The sequence below is a fragment of the Mustelus asterias genome, chromosome 3, assembly GCF_964213995.1.
Source record: "Mustelus asterias chromosome 3, sMusAst1.hap1.1, whole genome shotgun sequence".
NCBI classification, from domain to species: domain Eukaryota; kingdom Metazoa; phylum Chordata; class Chondrichthyes; order Carcharhiniformes; family Triakidae; genus Mustelus; species Mustelus asterias.
In genome coordinates this window covers 8,462,074-8,475,784 of record NC_135803.1, presented here as the reverse complement: position 1 = coordinate 8,475,784, position 13,711 = coordinate 8,462,074, and the positions used below count along the sequence as shown (strand labels likewise).

At 46.8% G+C, this 13,711-nt stretch overlaps 1 protein-coding gene across 2 annotated transcripts in view; it reads left to right on the top strand.

Moving 5' to 3' along the window:
* Positions 1-13,711, top strand: part of LOC144482729 (membrane-spanning 4-domains subfamily A member 4A-like) — a 31,076-nt gene that overhangs the window by 14,254 nt on the left and 3,111 nt on the right. For both annotated transcript variants that reach the window (XM_078201576.1, XM_078201571.1), the window contains exons 5-6: positions 11,244-11,363; positions 12,468-12,584. In XM_078201576.1, coding sequence (XP_078057702.1) covers positions 11,244-11,363; positions 12,468-12,584 — 237 coding nt within the window. The remainder of the gene's footprint in view (positions 1-11,243; positions 11,364-12,467; positions 12,585-13,711) is intronic.

Genomic DNA, 13,711 nt, shown 5'->3' with positions numbered 1-13,711 from the left:
TGTTTCCACTAGTAGGAAAAACTAGAACCAGAGGGCACACCTCAGGCTAAAGGGACAATCCTTTAAAATAGAGATGAGGAAGAATTTCTTCAGCCAGAGAGTGGTGAATCTGTGGAACTCTTTGCCGCAGAAGGCTGTGGAGGCCAGGTCATTGAGTGTCTTTAAGACAGAGATAGATAGGTGCTTGATTAATAAAGGGATCAGGGATGTTGGGGAAAAGGTAGGAGAATGGGGATGAGAAAAAATCAGCCATGATTGAATGATGGAGCAGACTCGATGGGCCGAGTGGCCTAATTCTACTCCTATGTCTTATGGTCTTATGGAATGAAGGGATAAGACAGTGCAATGGGTAAAAATGCCTCCTTTCTGCAGTTGACTCCTGGATTCAAATTGAGCCCATCCAATTCAACAGAAGTTATATTTTTCCCATGGTAATTAAGTATGGAAGTGGTGTGTGTCTAATGGGACAAAGTAGATGCTTCACTCTAGACCTAGCCAATGTTATACCAGGACTGGAAATGTTAGATAGGGCATTGGCAAAGGAGCTTTACACTGTAACTAACTTGTGCTGTAACAGCCAAGATGTATTTCATTTAACAGTATGGAGAGAACATTACTCTGTATTCAACTCCAGATCCTCGATGTGTTTGAGGAGGCAGGATAGCGAGTGGGGGAATGCTGGGGGGTTTAGATTGTACTTAATCTATTCTGTCCCGGGGCGTGCAGGGCTGTGTATGGAAGATATTGCACAGAATCTGACCAATTTAGGCTCAATCTGAAAACCGACGTGAAGTTCTCCAGCTGCACAGACCAGTTTTCTCTCCACACCTTAAGCCTCTCTGACTAAAATAAAAGTGGGTGTGGTTTATGTTGTCAGTCTGGTGGGCGGGGCCTGATATAGCCTGCAGGACAGACTCCACAGAGATTGGGGCATCATCTTAAAGGGCACCCCGAGCAGAGGAAAAAATAAATCTGCCCCCTCTCATCAAGGAGGTAATGGGGGCTCTTACCTCCAACAACCTCTCCCCTGGGCAATCATCGCTGGTTCCCCACCACCCGCCCCCCCACAAAGTGTGCTCTTGAATGGAACAAGAACAATGTTTGATAATTCTGGTCTAGATTATCAATGGAATATAAATGAAACTTAGGTTTGAAATTGTAGCAATTCAGCCAGACCTCAGTTTCCTGTCACCAAAACCCCTTTCTTGAGTAGCAAGGAGCAGGGCCGCACCTGTGGCTCACAGTGAAACAGTCTACACCTCGGGACCGACAATGCCAGCCCCGATAGAGTGACAGGTTTAAAAGCACCCGCTGAGAGAGGGGGTGGGGGTGGTGCAGGAGTTTCAGAGGCAAGGGCAGTGCAATGGTTTTCAGTGCCTCCTCGCACACTCCTCTCCTCCCAATGCCCATGCACTCCCCATGCTTGGTCTTTCCATTGGACGCTGAGTGTTTGTCAAGAAGAAGGGTCCCCTCTTATTAATCCGCAGATAAGGTGGGTTTCACTGGGTGGCAGATGTTTCCTCAGAAGGAACTCTTCAAACACAGATAATGAAAACATAACAAAACTTACTCCAACTTATAAATCAAAGAAAGTGTTTAATAAAGCAACTTCATTACTCCAAACTTGGGACCTCGCCCTGGGCCACTCCAAGCTCAACGCAATTCCAAAAAGGTTCTTATTTATAGTGAGTCAGCTGGTCAGCTGAATATTACATCTGTAATTGGTTCCATGGTTTGCTGGGTCAGCTGACCCTTACAGCTTGTTACCATTGATTGTCACCAGTTACATTCTAGCAGCAGACGGGGATGATGGGAGACCCATTAAAATACAGACGCATCATGAAAATCCAATGAGTGGTAATTGGCATCAAGAAGGGGAACCAATGAGAAGAATTGGCATCCCTGCACCAGTGGGCAGGATTCCTGCACTGGACTGGTCCTACCCACAACATAATTGGGTACAGTTTACCCAACACCAGGTACTGGATGTATGTACTCACCCAATTCACCCCATTGTCTGTCAAACACACTGGAGAAGTATAGATAGAGTCACAGAGTCATAGAGGTTTACAGCATGGTCCAACTCATCCATGCCGCCCAATTTTTACAAGTAAGCTAGTCCCAAATGCCCATGTTTGGTCCCTATCCCTCTATAACCACCTTACCCATGCAACTGTCTAAATGCTTTTCAAAAGACAAAATTGTACCCGCCTCTACTACTGCCTTTGGCAGCTTGCTCCAGACACTCACCACCCTCTGTGTGAAAACATTGCCCCTCTGGACCCTTCTGTATCATTACCTTTTTGGGCAGCACGATGGCACAGTGGTTAGCACTGCTGCCTCACAGCGCCAGGGACCTGGGTTCAATTCTGGCCCGGGTCACTGTCTGTGTGGAGTTTGCACATTCTCCCCGTGTCTGCGTGGGTTTTCTCCGGGTGCTCCGGATTCCACCCACAGTCCAAAGATGTGCAGGTTAGGTTGATTGGCCATGCTAAATTGACCCTAGTGTCGGGGAATCAGCAGGGTAAATATGTGGGGTTACGGGAATAGGACCTGGGTGGGATTGTGGTCACTACAGATTAAATGGGTCAAATGGCCTCTGTCTTCACTGTAGGGATTCTATGATTTTAAAAATTCATTTGTGGGACATGGTTGTCGCTGGCTGGACAGCATTTATTGCCCATCCCCAGTTGCCCGAGGGCAGTTGAGAGTCTGGAGCCACATGTAAGGTAAGGACAGCAGATTTTCTTCCATAAAGGACATTAGTGAACTAGATGTGTTTTTCCAACAATCGACAATGGTTTCACAGTCATCCACAGATTCTTGATTCCAGATATTTTTTTTATTGAATTCAAATTCCACCATCGGCCAGTGTGGTGCCATTGTTCAGGAGGGTAATGGGGATGGGGCGGGAGACGACGGGCCGGTCGGTCTGGCCTCGGTGGTGGGGAAAATGTTGGGGGCGATTCTGAGAGACAGAGTGGATTTGCATTCAGAGGGACGGATATTGGTTGGGGTCAGTCAGGGTGGTGTTGTTCAGGGTTTTCTTGATCATTCGTGGGACATGGGCGTCACTGGCTGGCCAGCATTTATTGCCCATCCCTAGTTGCCCTTGTTCAGAGGGGAGTTGAGAGTCAACCACATTGCTGTGGCTCTGGAGTCACATGTAGGCCAGACCAAGTAAGATTTCCTTCCTTCGAGGACATTAGTGAACCAGATGGGTTTTTCTGACAATGGTTTCAGGGTCACCAGTAGATTCTTAATTCCAGAATTTTTTTTATTGAATTTAAATTCCACCACTCGCCGTGGCGGGATTCAAACCCGGGTCCCCCAGAACATTAACTGAGTTTCTAGATTAATAGAACATAGAACATAGAAAAACTACAGCACAAACAGGCCCTTCGGCCCACAAGTTGTGCCGAACATATCCCTACCTTCTAGACCTACCTATAACCCTCCATCCTATTACGCTCCATGTACTCATCCAGGAGTCTCTTAAAAGACCCTATTGAGTTCGCCTCCACCACTGACGGCAGCCGATTCCACTCGCCCACCACCCTCTGTGTGAAAAACTTACCCCTAACATCTCCCCTGTACCTACCTCCCAGCACCCTAAACCTGTGCCCTCTCGTAGCAGACATTTCCACCCTGGGAAAAAGCCTCTGAGAGTCCACCCGACCCATGCCTCTCAACATCTTATATACCTCCATTAGGTCTCCTCTCATCCTTCGTCTCGCCAAGGAGAAAAGACCGAGCACCCTCAGCCTATCCTCATAAGGCATGCCACTCAATACAGGCAACATCCTTGTAAAACTCCTCTGCACCCTTTCAATCTTTTCCACATCCTTCCTATAGTGAGGCGACCAGAACTGAGCACAGTCCTCCAAGTGGGGTCTGACGAGGGTCTTATATAGCTGCATCATTATCCCCGGACTCCTAAACTCAATCCCTCGATTGATAAAGGCCAGCACACCATGCGCCTTCTTAACCACCTCCTCCACCTGCGGGCCGATTTCAGAGTCCTATGGACCCGGACCCCAAGGTCCTTCTGATCCTCTACAGTACTAAGAGTCTTTCCCTTTATATTGTACTCCTTCATCTCATTTGACCTACCAAAATGGACCACGTGGCATTTATCTGGGTTGAAGTCCATCTGCCACTTGTCCGCCCAGTCTTGCATCCTATCTATGTCCCTCTGTAACTTCTGACATCCCTCCAGACTATCCACAACCCCACCAACCTTCGTGTCGTCGGCAAACTTACTAACCCATCCCTCCGCTTCCTCATCCAGGTCATTTATGAAAATGACAAACAGCAAGGGTCCCAGAACAGATCCCTGGGGCACACCACTGGTGACCGACCTCCATTTAGAAAAAGACCCATCTATACCCACTCTCTGCCTCCTTTGGGCAAGCCAGTTCTGGATCTACCGGGCAGCAGCCCTTTGGATCCCATGCCCTCTCACTTTTTCTAGAAGCCTTGCATGGGGGACCTTATCGAACGCCTTGCTAAAATCCATATAAACCACATCTACCGCCTTCCCTACGTCAATGTGTTTAGTCACATTTCCGAAGTACTCCACCAGGCTCGTAAGGCACGATCTGCCCTTGACAAAGCCATGCTGAGTATTCTTGAGCATACTAAACCTCTCTAAATGCTCATATATCCAGTCCCTCAGGATCTTCTCCATCAGTTTACCAACCACTGAGGTTCGACTCACCGGTCGGTAATTTCCTGGACTATCCCTATTCCCCTTCTTGAAAATAGGAACCACATCCGCAATCCTCCAATCCTCCGGCATCTCTCCCGTCTCCATCGACGACGCAAAGATCATCGCCAGAGGCTCTGCAATCTCTTCCCTCGCCTCCCACAGTAACCTGGGGTACATCCCATCCGGACCCGGTGACTTATCTATCTTGATGCCATTCAAAGAATCCAGCACAAGCCATGAGAAATTTGTTGAGTGTATTCAGAAGGAATTTCTCATTCAGTATGTGGATGGCCCGACTAGAGAGGGGGCAAAACTTGACCTCTTCTTGGGAAATAAGGAAGGGCAGGTGACAGAAGTGTTAGTGAGGGATCACTTTGGGACAAGTGACCATAATTCTATTAGTTTTAAGATAGCTATGGAGAATGATATGTCTGGCCCAAAAGTTAAAATTCTAAATTGGGGCAAGGCCAATTTTGATGGGAGCAGGCAGGAACTTTCAAAAGTTAACTGGGGGACTCTGTGGGAAGGCAAAGGAATGTCTGGTAAGTGGCACGCTTTCAAAAGTGTATTAACCAGGATTCAGGGTAAATACATTCCTCTTAGAGTGAAGGGCAACGCTGGCAGCAGTAGGGAACCCTGGATGACTCGGGATATTGAGGCCCTGGTCAAGAAGAAGATAGGCACATGGCATGCATAGGCAGCTCGGATCTAGTGAATCCCTTGAAGAGTATAGGGGGTGTAGGAGTAGATTTAAGAGAGAAACCAGGAGGGCAAAAAGGGGACACGAGATTGTTTTGGCAGATAAGACAAACGAGAATCCAAAGAGCTTCTACAAATACATAAAGGGCAAAAGAGTAACAATGGAGAGAGTAGGGCCTCTTAAGGATCAACAAGGTAATCTATGTGCGGATCCACGAGAGATGGGTGAGATCCTAAATGAATATTTCTCATCAGTATTTACTGTTGAGAAAGCATGGATGTTAGGGAACTTGGGGAAATAAATAGAACATAGAACATGGAACATAGAACATAGAAAGCCACAGCACAAACAGGCCCTTCGGCCCACAGGTTGCGCCGATCACATCCCCACCTCTAGGCCTATCTATAGCCCTCAATCCCATTAAATCCCATGTACTCATCCAGAAGTCTCTTAAAAGACCCCAACGAGTTTGCCTCCACCACCACCGACGTCAGCCGATTCCACTCACCCACCACCCTCTGAGTGAAAAACTTAGTGATGTCTTGAGGAATGTACATATTACAGAGAAGGAGGTGCTGGAAGTCTTAAAGCGTATCAAGGTTGATAAATCCCCGGGACCTGATGAAGTATATCCCAGGACATTGTGGGAGGCTAGGGAGGAAATTGCGGGTCCGCTAACCGAGATATTTTATCATCGATAGTCACGGGTGAGGTGCCTGAAGATTGGAGAGTGGCAAATGTTTTGCCTTTGTTTAAAAAAGGGTTGCAGGGGAAAGCCTGGGAACTACAGGCCAGTGAGCCTCACATCTGTAATGGGTAAGTTGTTAGAAGATATTTTGAGAGACGGGATCTACAGGCATTTCGAGATGCAAAGACTGATTAGGGACAGTCAGCATGGCTTTGTGAGTGGAAAATCATGTCTCACAAATTTGATTGAGTTTTTTGAAGGGGTCACCAAGAAGGTAGATGAGGGCAGTGCAGTTGATGTTGTCTACATGGACTTTAGCAAGGCCTTTGACAAGGTACCGCATGGCAGGTTGTTGCATCAGGTTAAATCTCACGGGATCCAGGGTGAGGTATCTAAATGGATACAAAATTGGCTCCTTGACAGAAGCCAGAGGGTGATTGTAGAGGGTTGTTTTTCAAACTGGAGGCCTGTGACCAGTGGTGTGTCTCAGGGATCGGTGCTGGGTCCACTGTTATTTGTCATTTATATTGATGATTTGGATGAGAATATAGGGGGCATGGTTAGTAAGTTTGCAGATGACACCAAGATTGGTGACATAGTGGACAGTGAAGAAGGTTATCTCGGTTTGCAACAGGATCTTGATCAATTGGGCCAGTGGACTGACAAATGGCAGATGGAGTTTAATTTAGACAAATGCGAGGTGATGCATTTTGGTAGATTAAAACAGGGCAGGACTTACTCAGTTAATGGTAGGGGATTGGGGAGAGTTACAAGAACAAAGAGATCTTGGGGTACATAGAAACATAGAAAAACTACAGCACAGTACAGGGCCCCTCAGCCCACAAGATTGTGCCGAACATGTCCCTACCTTAGCGATTACTAGGCTTCCCTATAGCCCTCTATCTTACTAAGTTCCATGTACTTATCTAAAAGTCTCTTAAAAGACCCTATCGAATCCGCCTCCACCACCGTTGCCGGCAGCCCATTCCACACACCCACCACCCTCTGAGTGAAAAACTTACCCCTGACATCTCCTCTGTACCTACTCCCCAGCACGTTAAACCTGTGTCCTCTTGTGGCAACCATTTCAGCCCTGGGAAAAAGCCTCTGACTGTCCACTCGATCAATATCTCTCAACATCTTATACACCTCTATCAGGTCACCCCTCATCCTTCGTCTCTCCAAGGAGAAAAGGCCGAGCTCACTCAATCTATCCTCATAAGGCATGCTCCCCAACCCAGGCAACATCCTTGTAAATCTCCTCTGCACCCTTTCTATGGCTTCCACATCCTTCCTGTAATGAGGCGACCAGAACTGAGCACAGTACTCCAAGTGTGGTCTGACCAGGGTCTTATATAGCTGCAACATTATCTCACGACTCCTAAACTCAATTCCTCGATTGATGAAGGCCAGTACACCATACGCCTTCTTAACCACAGCCTCAACCTGCACAACTGCTTTGAGCGTCCTATGAACTCAGACCCCAAGATCCTTCTGACCTTCCACTCTGCCAAGACTCCTACCATTAATATCATATTCCGCCATCCTATTTGACCTGCCAAAATGAACCACCTCACACTTATCCGGGTTAAACTCCATCTGCCACTTCTCCGCCCAGTCTTGCATATTATCAATGTCTCGCTGCAACTTCTGACATCCCTCCACACTATCCACAACACCTCCAACCTTTGTGTCATCAGCAAACTTACCAACCCATCCCTCCACTTCCTCATCCAGGTCATTTATAAAAATCACAAAGAGCAAGGGTCCCAGAACAGATCCCTGGGGCACTCCACTGGTGACCAAGCTCCATTCAGAATATGACCCATCTATAACCACTCTTTGCCTTCTGTGAGCAAGCCAGTTCTGGATCCACAAAGCAATGTCCCCTTGGAACCCATGCCCCTTCACTTTCTCAATAAGCCTTGCATGAGGTACCTTATCAAATGCCTTGCTGAAGTCCATATATACTACATCTACTGCTCTTCCTTCATCAATGTGTTTAGTCACATCCTCAAAAAATTCAACCAGACTCGTAAGGCGTGATCTGCCTTTGACAAAGCCATGCTGACTATTCTTAATCATATTATACCTCTCCAAATGTTCATAAATCCTGCCTCTCAGGATCTTCTCCATCAACTTACCAACCACTGAGGTTAGACTCACTGGTTGATAATTTCCAGGGCTATCTCTACTCCCTTTCTTGAATAAAGGAACAACATCCGCAATCCTCCAATCCTCTGGAACCTCTCCCGTCTCCATTGATGATGCAAAGATCACCGCCAAAGGCTCAGCAATCTCCTCCCTCGCCTCCCACAGTAGCCTGGGGTACATCTCGTCCGGTCCCGGCAACTTATCTAACTTGATGCTTTTCAAAAGCTCCAACACACCCTCTTTCTTAATGTCTACATGCTCAAGCTTTTCAGTCCGCTGCAAGTCTGCACTACAACCACCAAGATCCTTTTCCACAGTGAATACTGAAGTAAAGTATTCATTAAGTACCTCTGCTATTTCTTCCAGTTCCATACAAACCTTCCCACCGTCACACTCGATAGATCCTATTCTTTCACGTCTTATCCTCTTGCTCTTCACATACTTTTTCCTTAATCCTGCCTGCCAAGGCCTTCTCATGACCCCTTCTGGCTCTCTTAATTTTCTTCTTAAGATCCTTCCTATTAGCTGTATACATGTTTATAGCTCCTTGAAAGTGGAGTCGCAGGTGGACAGAGTGGTGAAGAAGGCACTCAGCATGCTTGGGTTCATTGGTCAGAACATTGAATGCAGGAGGTGGAACGTCTTGTTGAAGTTGTACAAGACATTGGTAAGGCCACACTTGGAATACTGTGTGCAATTCTGGTCACCCTATTATAGAAAGGATATTATTAAACTAGAAAGAGTGCAGAAAAGATTTACTAGGATGCTACTGGGATTTGATGGATTGAGCTATAAGGAGAGGCTGGATAGACTGGGACTTATTTCTCTGGAGCGTAGGAGGCTGAGGAGTGATCTTATAGAGGTCTCAAATAATGATGGGCACAGATCAGCTAGATAGTCAATATCTTTTCCCAAAGGTAGGGGAGTCTAAAACTAGATGGCATAGGTTTAAGGTGAGAGGGAAGAGATACAAAAGTGTCCTGAGGGGCAATTTTTTCTCACAGAGGGTGGTGAGTGTCTGGAACAAGCTGCCAGAGGTAGTAGTAGAGGCGGGTACAATTTTGTCTTTTAAAAAGCATTTAGATCGTTACATGGGTAAAATGGGTATGGAGGGATATTGGCCAAATGCGGACAATTGGGATTAGCTTAGAGGTTTTAAAAAAAAAGGGCGGCCATGGACAAGTTGGGCTGAAAGGCCTGTTTCCATGCTGTAAACCTCTATGACTCTATCTGCCAGTAATGTTCCCCCAGAACATTCGCTGAGTTTCTGGATCAATCGTCCAGCGATAATACCACAAGGCTATCGCCTCCCCCAGTTTATTCTATGTATTCAATGATTCTATGTATCTCTCCCCTCTCACCTTAAACCTATGCCCTCTAGTTTTAGACTCCCCTACCTTTGGGAAAAGATGTTGACTATCCAGCTGATCTTGCTTCTCATTATTTTATAGACTTCTATAAGATCACCCCGAAGCCTCCAATGCTCCAGGGAAAAAGTCTATGAAGCTTCTCCTTATAACGCAAACCATCAAGTCCCGGTAGCATCCTAGTAAATCTTTTCTGCGCTCTTTCTAGTTTAACAATAACCTTCCTATATTAGGGTGGCCAGAACTGTATGCAGTATTCCAAGTGTGGCTTTACTAATATCTTGTACAACTTCAACTCCTGTATTCAATGTTCTGACCAATGAAATCAAGTATGCCAAATGTCTTCTTCATCATCCTGTCCACCTGTGACTCCACTTTCAATGAGCTATGAACCTGTTCTCCTAGATCTCTTTGTTCTATAACTCTCTCCAACACCCTACCATTAACTGAGTAGGTCCAGCCCCGATTCGATCTATCAAAATGCATCACCTCACATTTATCTAAATTAAACTCCATCTGCCATTTGCCTTATATGCCAAAGCAATCTCATGTCCTCTTCTTGTCCTTCTGATTTCTCTCTTAAGTTTACTCCGACAACCTCTATACTCTTCAAGGTATCCACTTGATCCCAGCTGCCATTGCATGTCATATGCCTCCTTCTTCTTTTTGACCAGGACCTCAATATCCCAAGTTATCCAAGGTTCCCTACTTCTACCAGTCTTGCCCTTCACTCTGAAACGAATATGCTTACCCTGAACCCTGGTTAACACACTTTTGAAAGCCTCCCAGAGAATGACCTGAATTACCAGCCATCCCTCTGCCTGCCAACGGACTCCCCCAATCAACTTTTGAAAGTTGTTAAGATGAATGAGGATTGTGGAATTTTGTTTCACAGCCATTGGAGACAATGAGAAGGATTTTCCGGATGCCCTTGCCCCAACACCGGAAAATTCCACCCGAGGTCAACGGACCTTTGCACGGTCTGCCCTTCGCCCGCTATGTTTCCCGTGGTGGGCGGGAGGGGAACATTTCCCCCATTCAGGTCATTCTCTGGAATCACAGAATCCAGCGCAGAAGGAGAACATTCAGCCCGAGGTGCTAATGCTATCTCTTTGGGAAAACCATCCAAATAATGTCACACTCTGATTTTTCCTCTAAATGTTTTCATTCAATTCTCTTCGTGAATCTGCTTCCATCGTCCTTTCAAACTGGCCATTCTAGATCACAACAACTCATTCTGAAAGAGAACATTTCCTCATATCACCTCTCCTTCTTTTCCATCTCACCCTCACTCTTTGTCCTCCGGTTACTGACTCTGCCGCTGCTGGGAACAGTTTACCCCTTTGTCGCTCTCACAAAACAATTCATCCAATTGAAAACCTCAACTAATTCAGCTTCTCCAGTCTATCCGAGTAAATGAAGTCCCTCATCCCTGGAACCGTTCCAGTAAATCTCTGCTGCAGCCTTTCCAAAACCGTGATATCCTTCCTAAAGTGTGACATTGAATGGGTTTCTATAGATTCAATGTAGATGTCAAACAGACTGGAGTAGCAGTCGGCTTGATTGGCACATTCACTTTTCCTCATTACGGATTTTCTTACATTATATTGATTTCTTTTCCAGATCAGAGGTTGCTTAGCAATGAACATCATCAGTGCCATTCTGTGCATACCAGCAATAATACTATATTCCATAAATCTTGCAGTGACATCATGCAATTCTTCATATTACTGCTCTAATACAGTAAGTGTTAAATTATATTCTTACTGAGCTAATTAAATGAAATTCTATTGGGGGCGATTCTCCCATCCTGCTGCTCTGATTTTTTAGCGCACTGGGCCGGGAGATTTGAGTGGGGCCGGATTAGTGTGATCCATGCTGGCCATTCGGCCCCAAGCCCGTCCCCCAGCACCAGAATTCCGACGCCATCAGCAACATGCCAAAAATAGGCGCAGAGCTGCTTTACATATGCAGGAATTGATTTAAATATATTTTTAATATAATTAGCGGGCCTGGGACTGAAGTCTCCGGGCCCACTAGCCTCTCCCCGCTCCCCACCAGGAGCATTTCACAGTATTTTACATTAACTCCCCACTTTTGGGGAATTGGTGGCCTGATCCCACTGGAGTGAAAGGGAGGCAATCGGGGCCCCACAGAGGGTCGGGCATGGGGGTGGGTGCCCCTGGGCATTGGCACCTTCGTAGCACCAGCTGGAGCCCCCGGCACTGCCCAAGGGGCAAAGTGCCAATGCCAAGGGGGCACCTTGGCACTGCCCATCAAGCATTGGCAGTGCCAAGGGGGCAGGGCCTCATGGGGCAATCGGTGGGGGTGGAGGGTCCCGTTGCCACTTGGCAGTCGGGTTCAGTGGGGGAGGGAGGCCAGCGATCGGGGCTGGCCATCAGAGTGGGAGCAGGGGGGGAGCTGAGTGGAGGGGCGGGGCAGGAGATTGGGGCTGCAGGGGGTGGTTGAGGCTGTGCCCGGGCATGCTCAGGGGGCCAGCGATCGCTCTGACCACAATCGGGAGGCTGGCAGACAGGGGCCACTGTACATGCGCTGTACATGTACACTGATCTCGCCGCTGACAGACCGGAACATGTGCAGTGGCCCACCCAGCGCTATGCTGCCGGCCTCCCGGGTGGGAATAGCCCCCTGATTTTTTATGTGACTTACGCTGCTGCGCTCTGCAGTGCACAGAATGTGGGAGACTCTTCTCTGAACTCCCACTGAAAAAACCAGCGTGAATTACTCCAGTTTTCATGTGAATTCAACACTTCCAATTTTTTTGGGAGAATCGCCCCCGAAGTGTTTTCTGTCCAACTTATTTTATTTCTGTTTAACACATCACAGGTTGCAATTCCATTTTTGGCCATTCTTCTAGTGCTGACACTGCTCAATGCAGCAATATCCATTGCAATCTCAAGCTTCAACTGTAAGGCTATGAACAGTTGCTGTGCAACACCAGCGGTAAGTTATACAGAATCATAGAATCCATACTGAGCAGAAGGAGGCCATTTGGACCATTAACTCTGCACCAACAACAATCCTACCCAGGCGCTATCCCTGTAAGCCCACGTATTTACCCTAGCTAGTCCCCTGACACTACGGGGCAATTTATCCTGGCCAATCCACCTAACCCGCACATCTTTGAACTGTGGGAGGAAACCGGAGCACCCGGAGGAAACCCACGCAGACACAGGGAGAACATGCAGACTCCTCCACACAGACAGTGAACCGAGGCCGGGATTGAACCGGGTCCCGGATGCTGTGAAGCAGCAGTGCTAACCACTGTGCCACAGTGCTATGTAATGAACTGATCTAATACTCTATTGCCTCTGTGAATTTACACCGATATATTAGCACTTTCCCACTTTAGGAAAGCGTGTATGTATCAATGATAACTGCTGGTTAGCGACAGGTCAGCCCCTTGTGTTACATCCCACAATACAGATGTCAATGGAACGGCAGTTCAGGCTCAATAAACAAGCAGCCAATGTGTTTCTGCCACTTCTCACCCAACAGCAACAATTACAATTCACTTCCCACTATTTTTATTGTCCATCCTCAGCCCAGCATTCCCACAAGATAACAGTTAAATGATAAAAGACTTCTGTGAATGACAGCGAGGTTATACCAGCCAAAACTTGAATCACAGAAACAGGTGAATTGTCCGATCAAATCTGAAGCAGTTTGTGCAGTTTTCTCCTGGTGCATTCTCCCTCATGTTTTCTATTTTTTTCACTTATTCTAATTGGTCCTAAGACCACTTTAATATTCCCAGTTTTCACACTGCAGTCTGATTGGCGTTTAGCTGGGACTCAGTGGGTCACACTTTTGTGCTCTGAGCCACAATAGTTGGGACCAAGATCCAATCTAGAGATTTGAGCACAAAATCCAGGCTGATGCTCCCAGTGTCAGTAATGAGGGAGTGCGACACTTTTGGAAGCGCTGTGTTTTCGGATGGAAAATTAAACCAAGGCCTATATTGGATGGTGACTGTTTCTTTAAATATTACTATGTTTTAAAATTTCCTCAATGTTTAACATATTATCCAGGAAAATATGATGACCTCTCACTCCTCGCCATCTTGTATT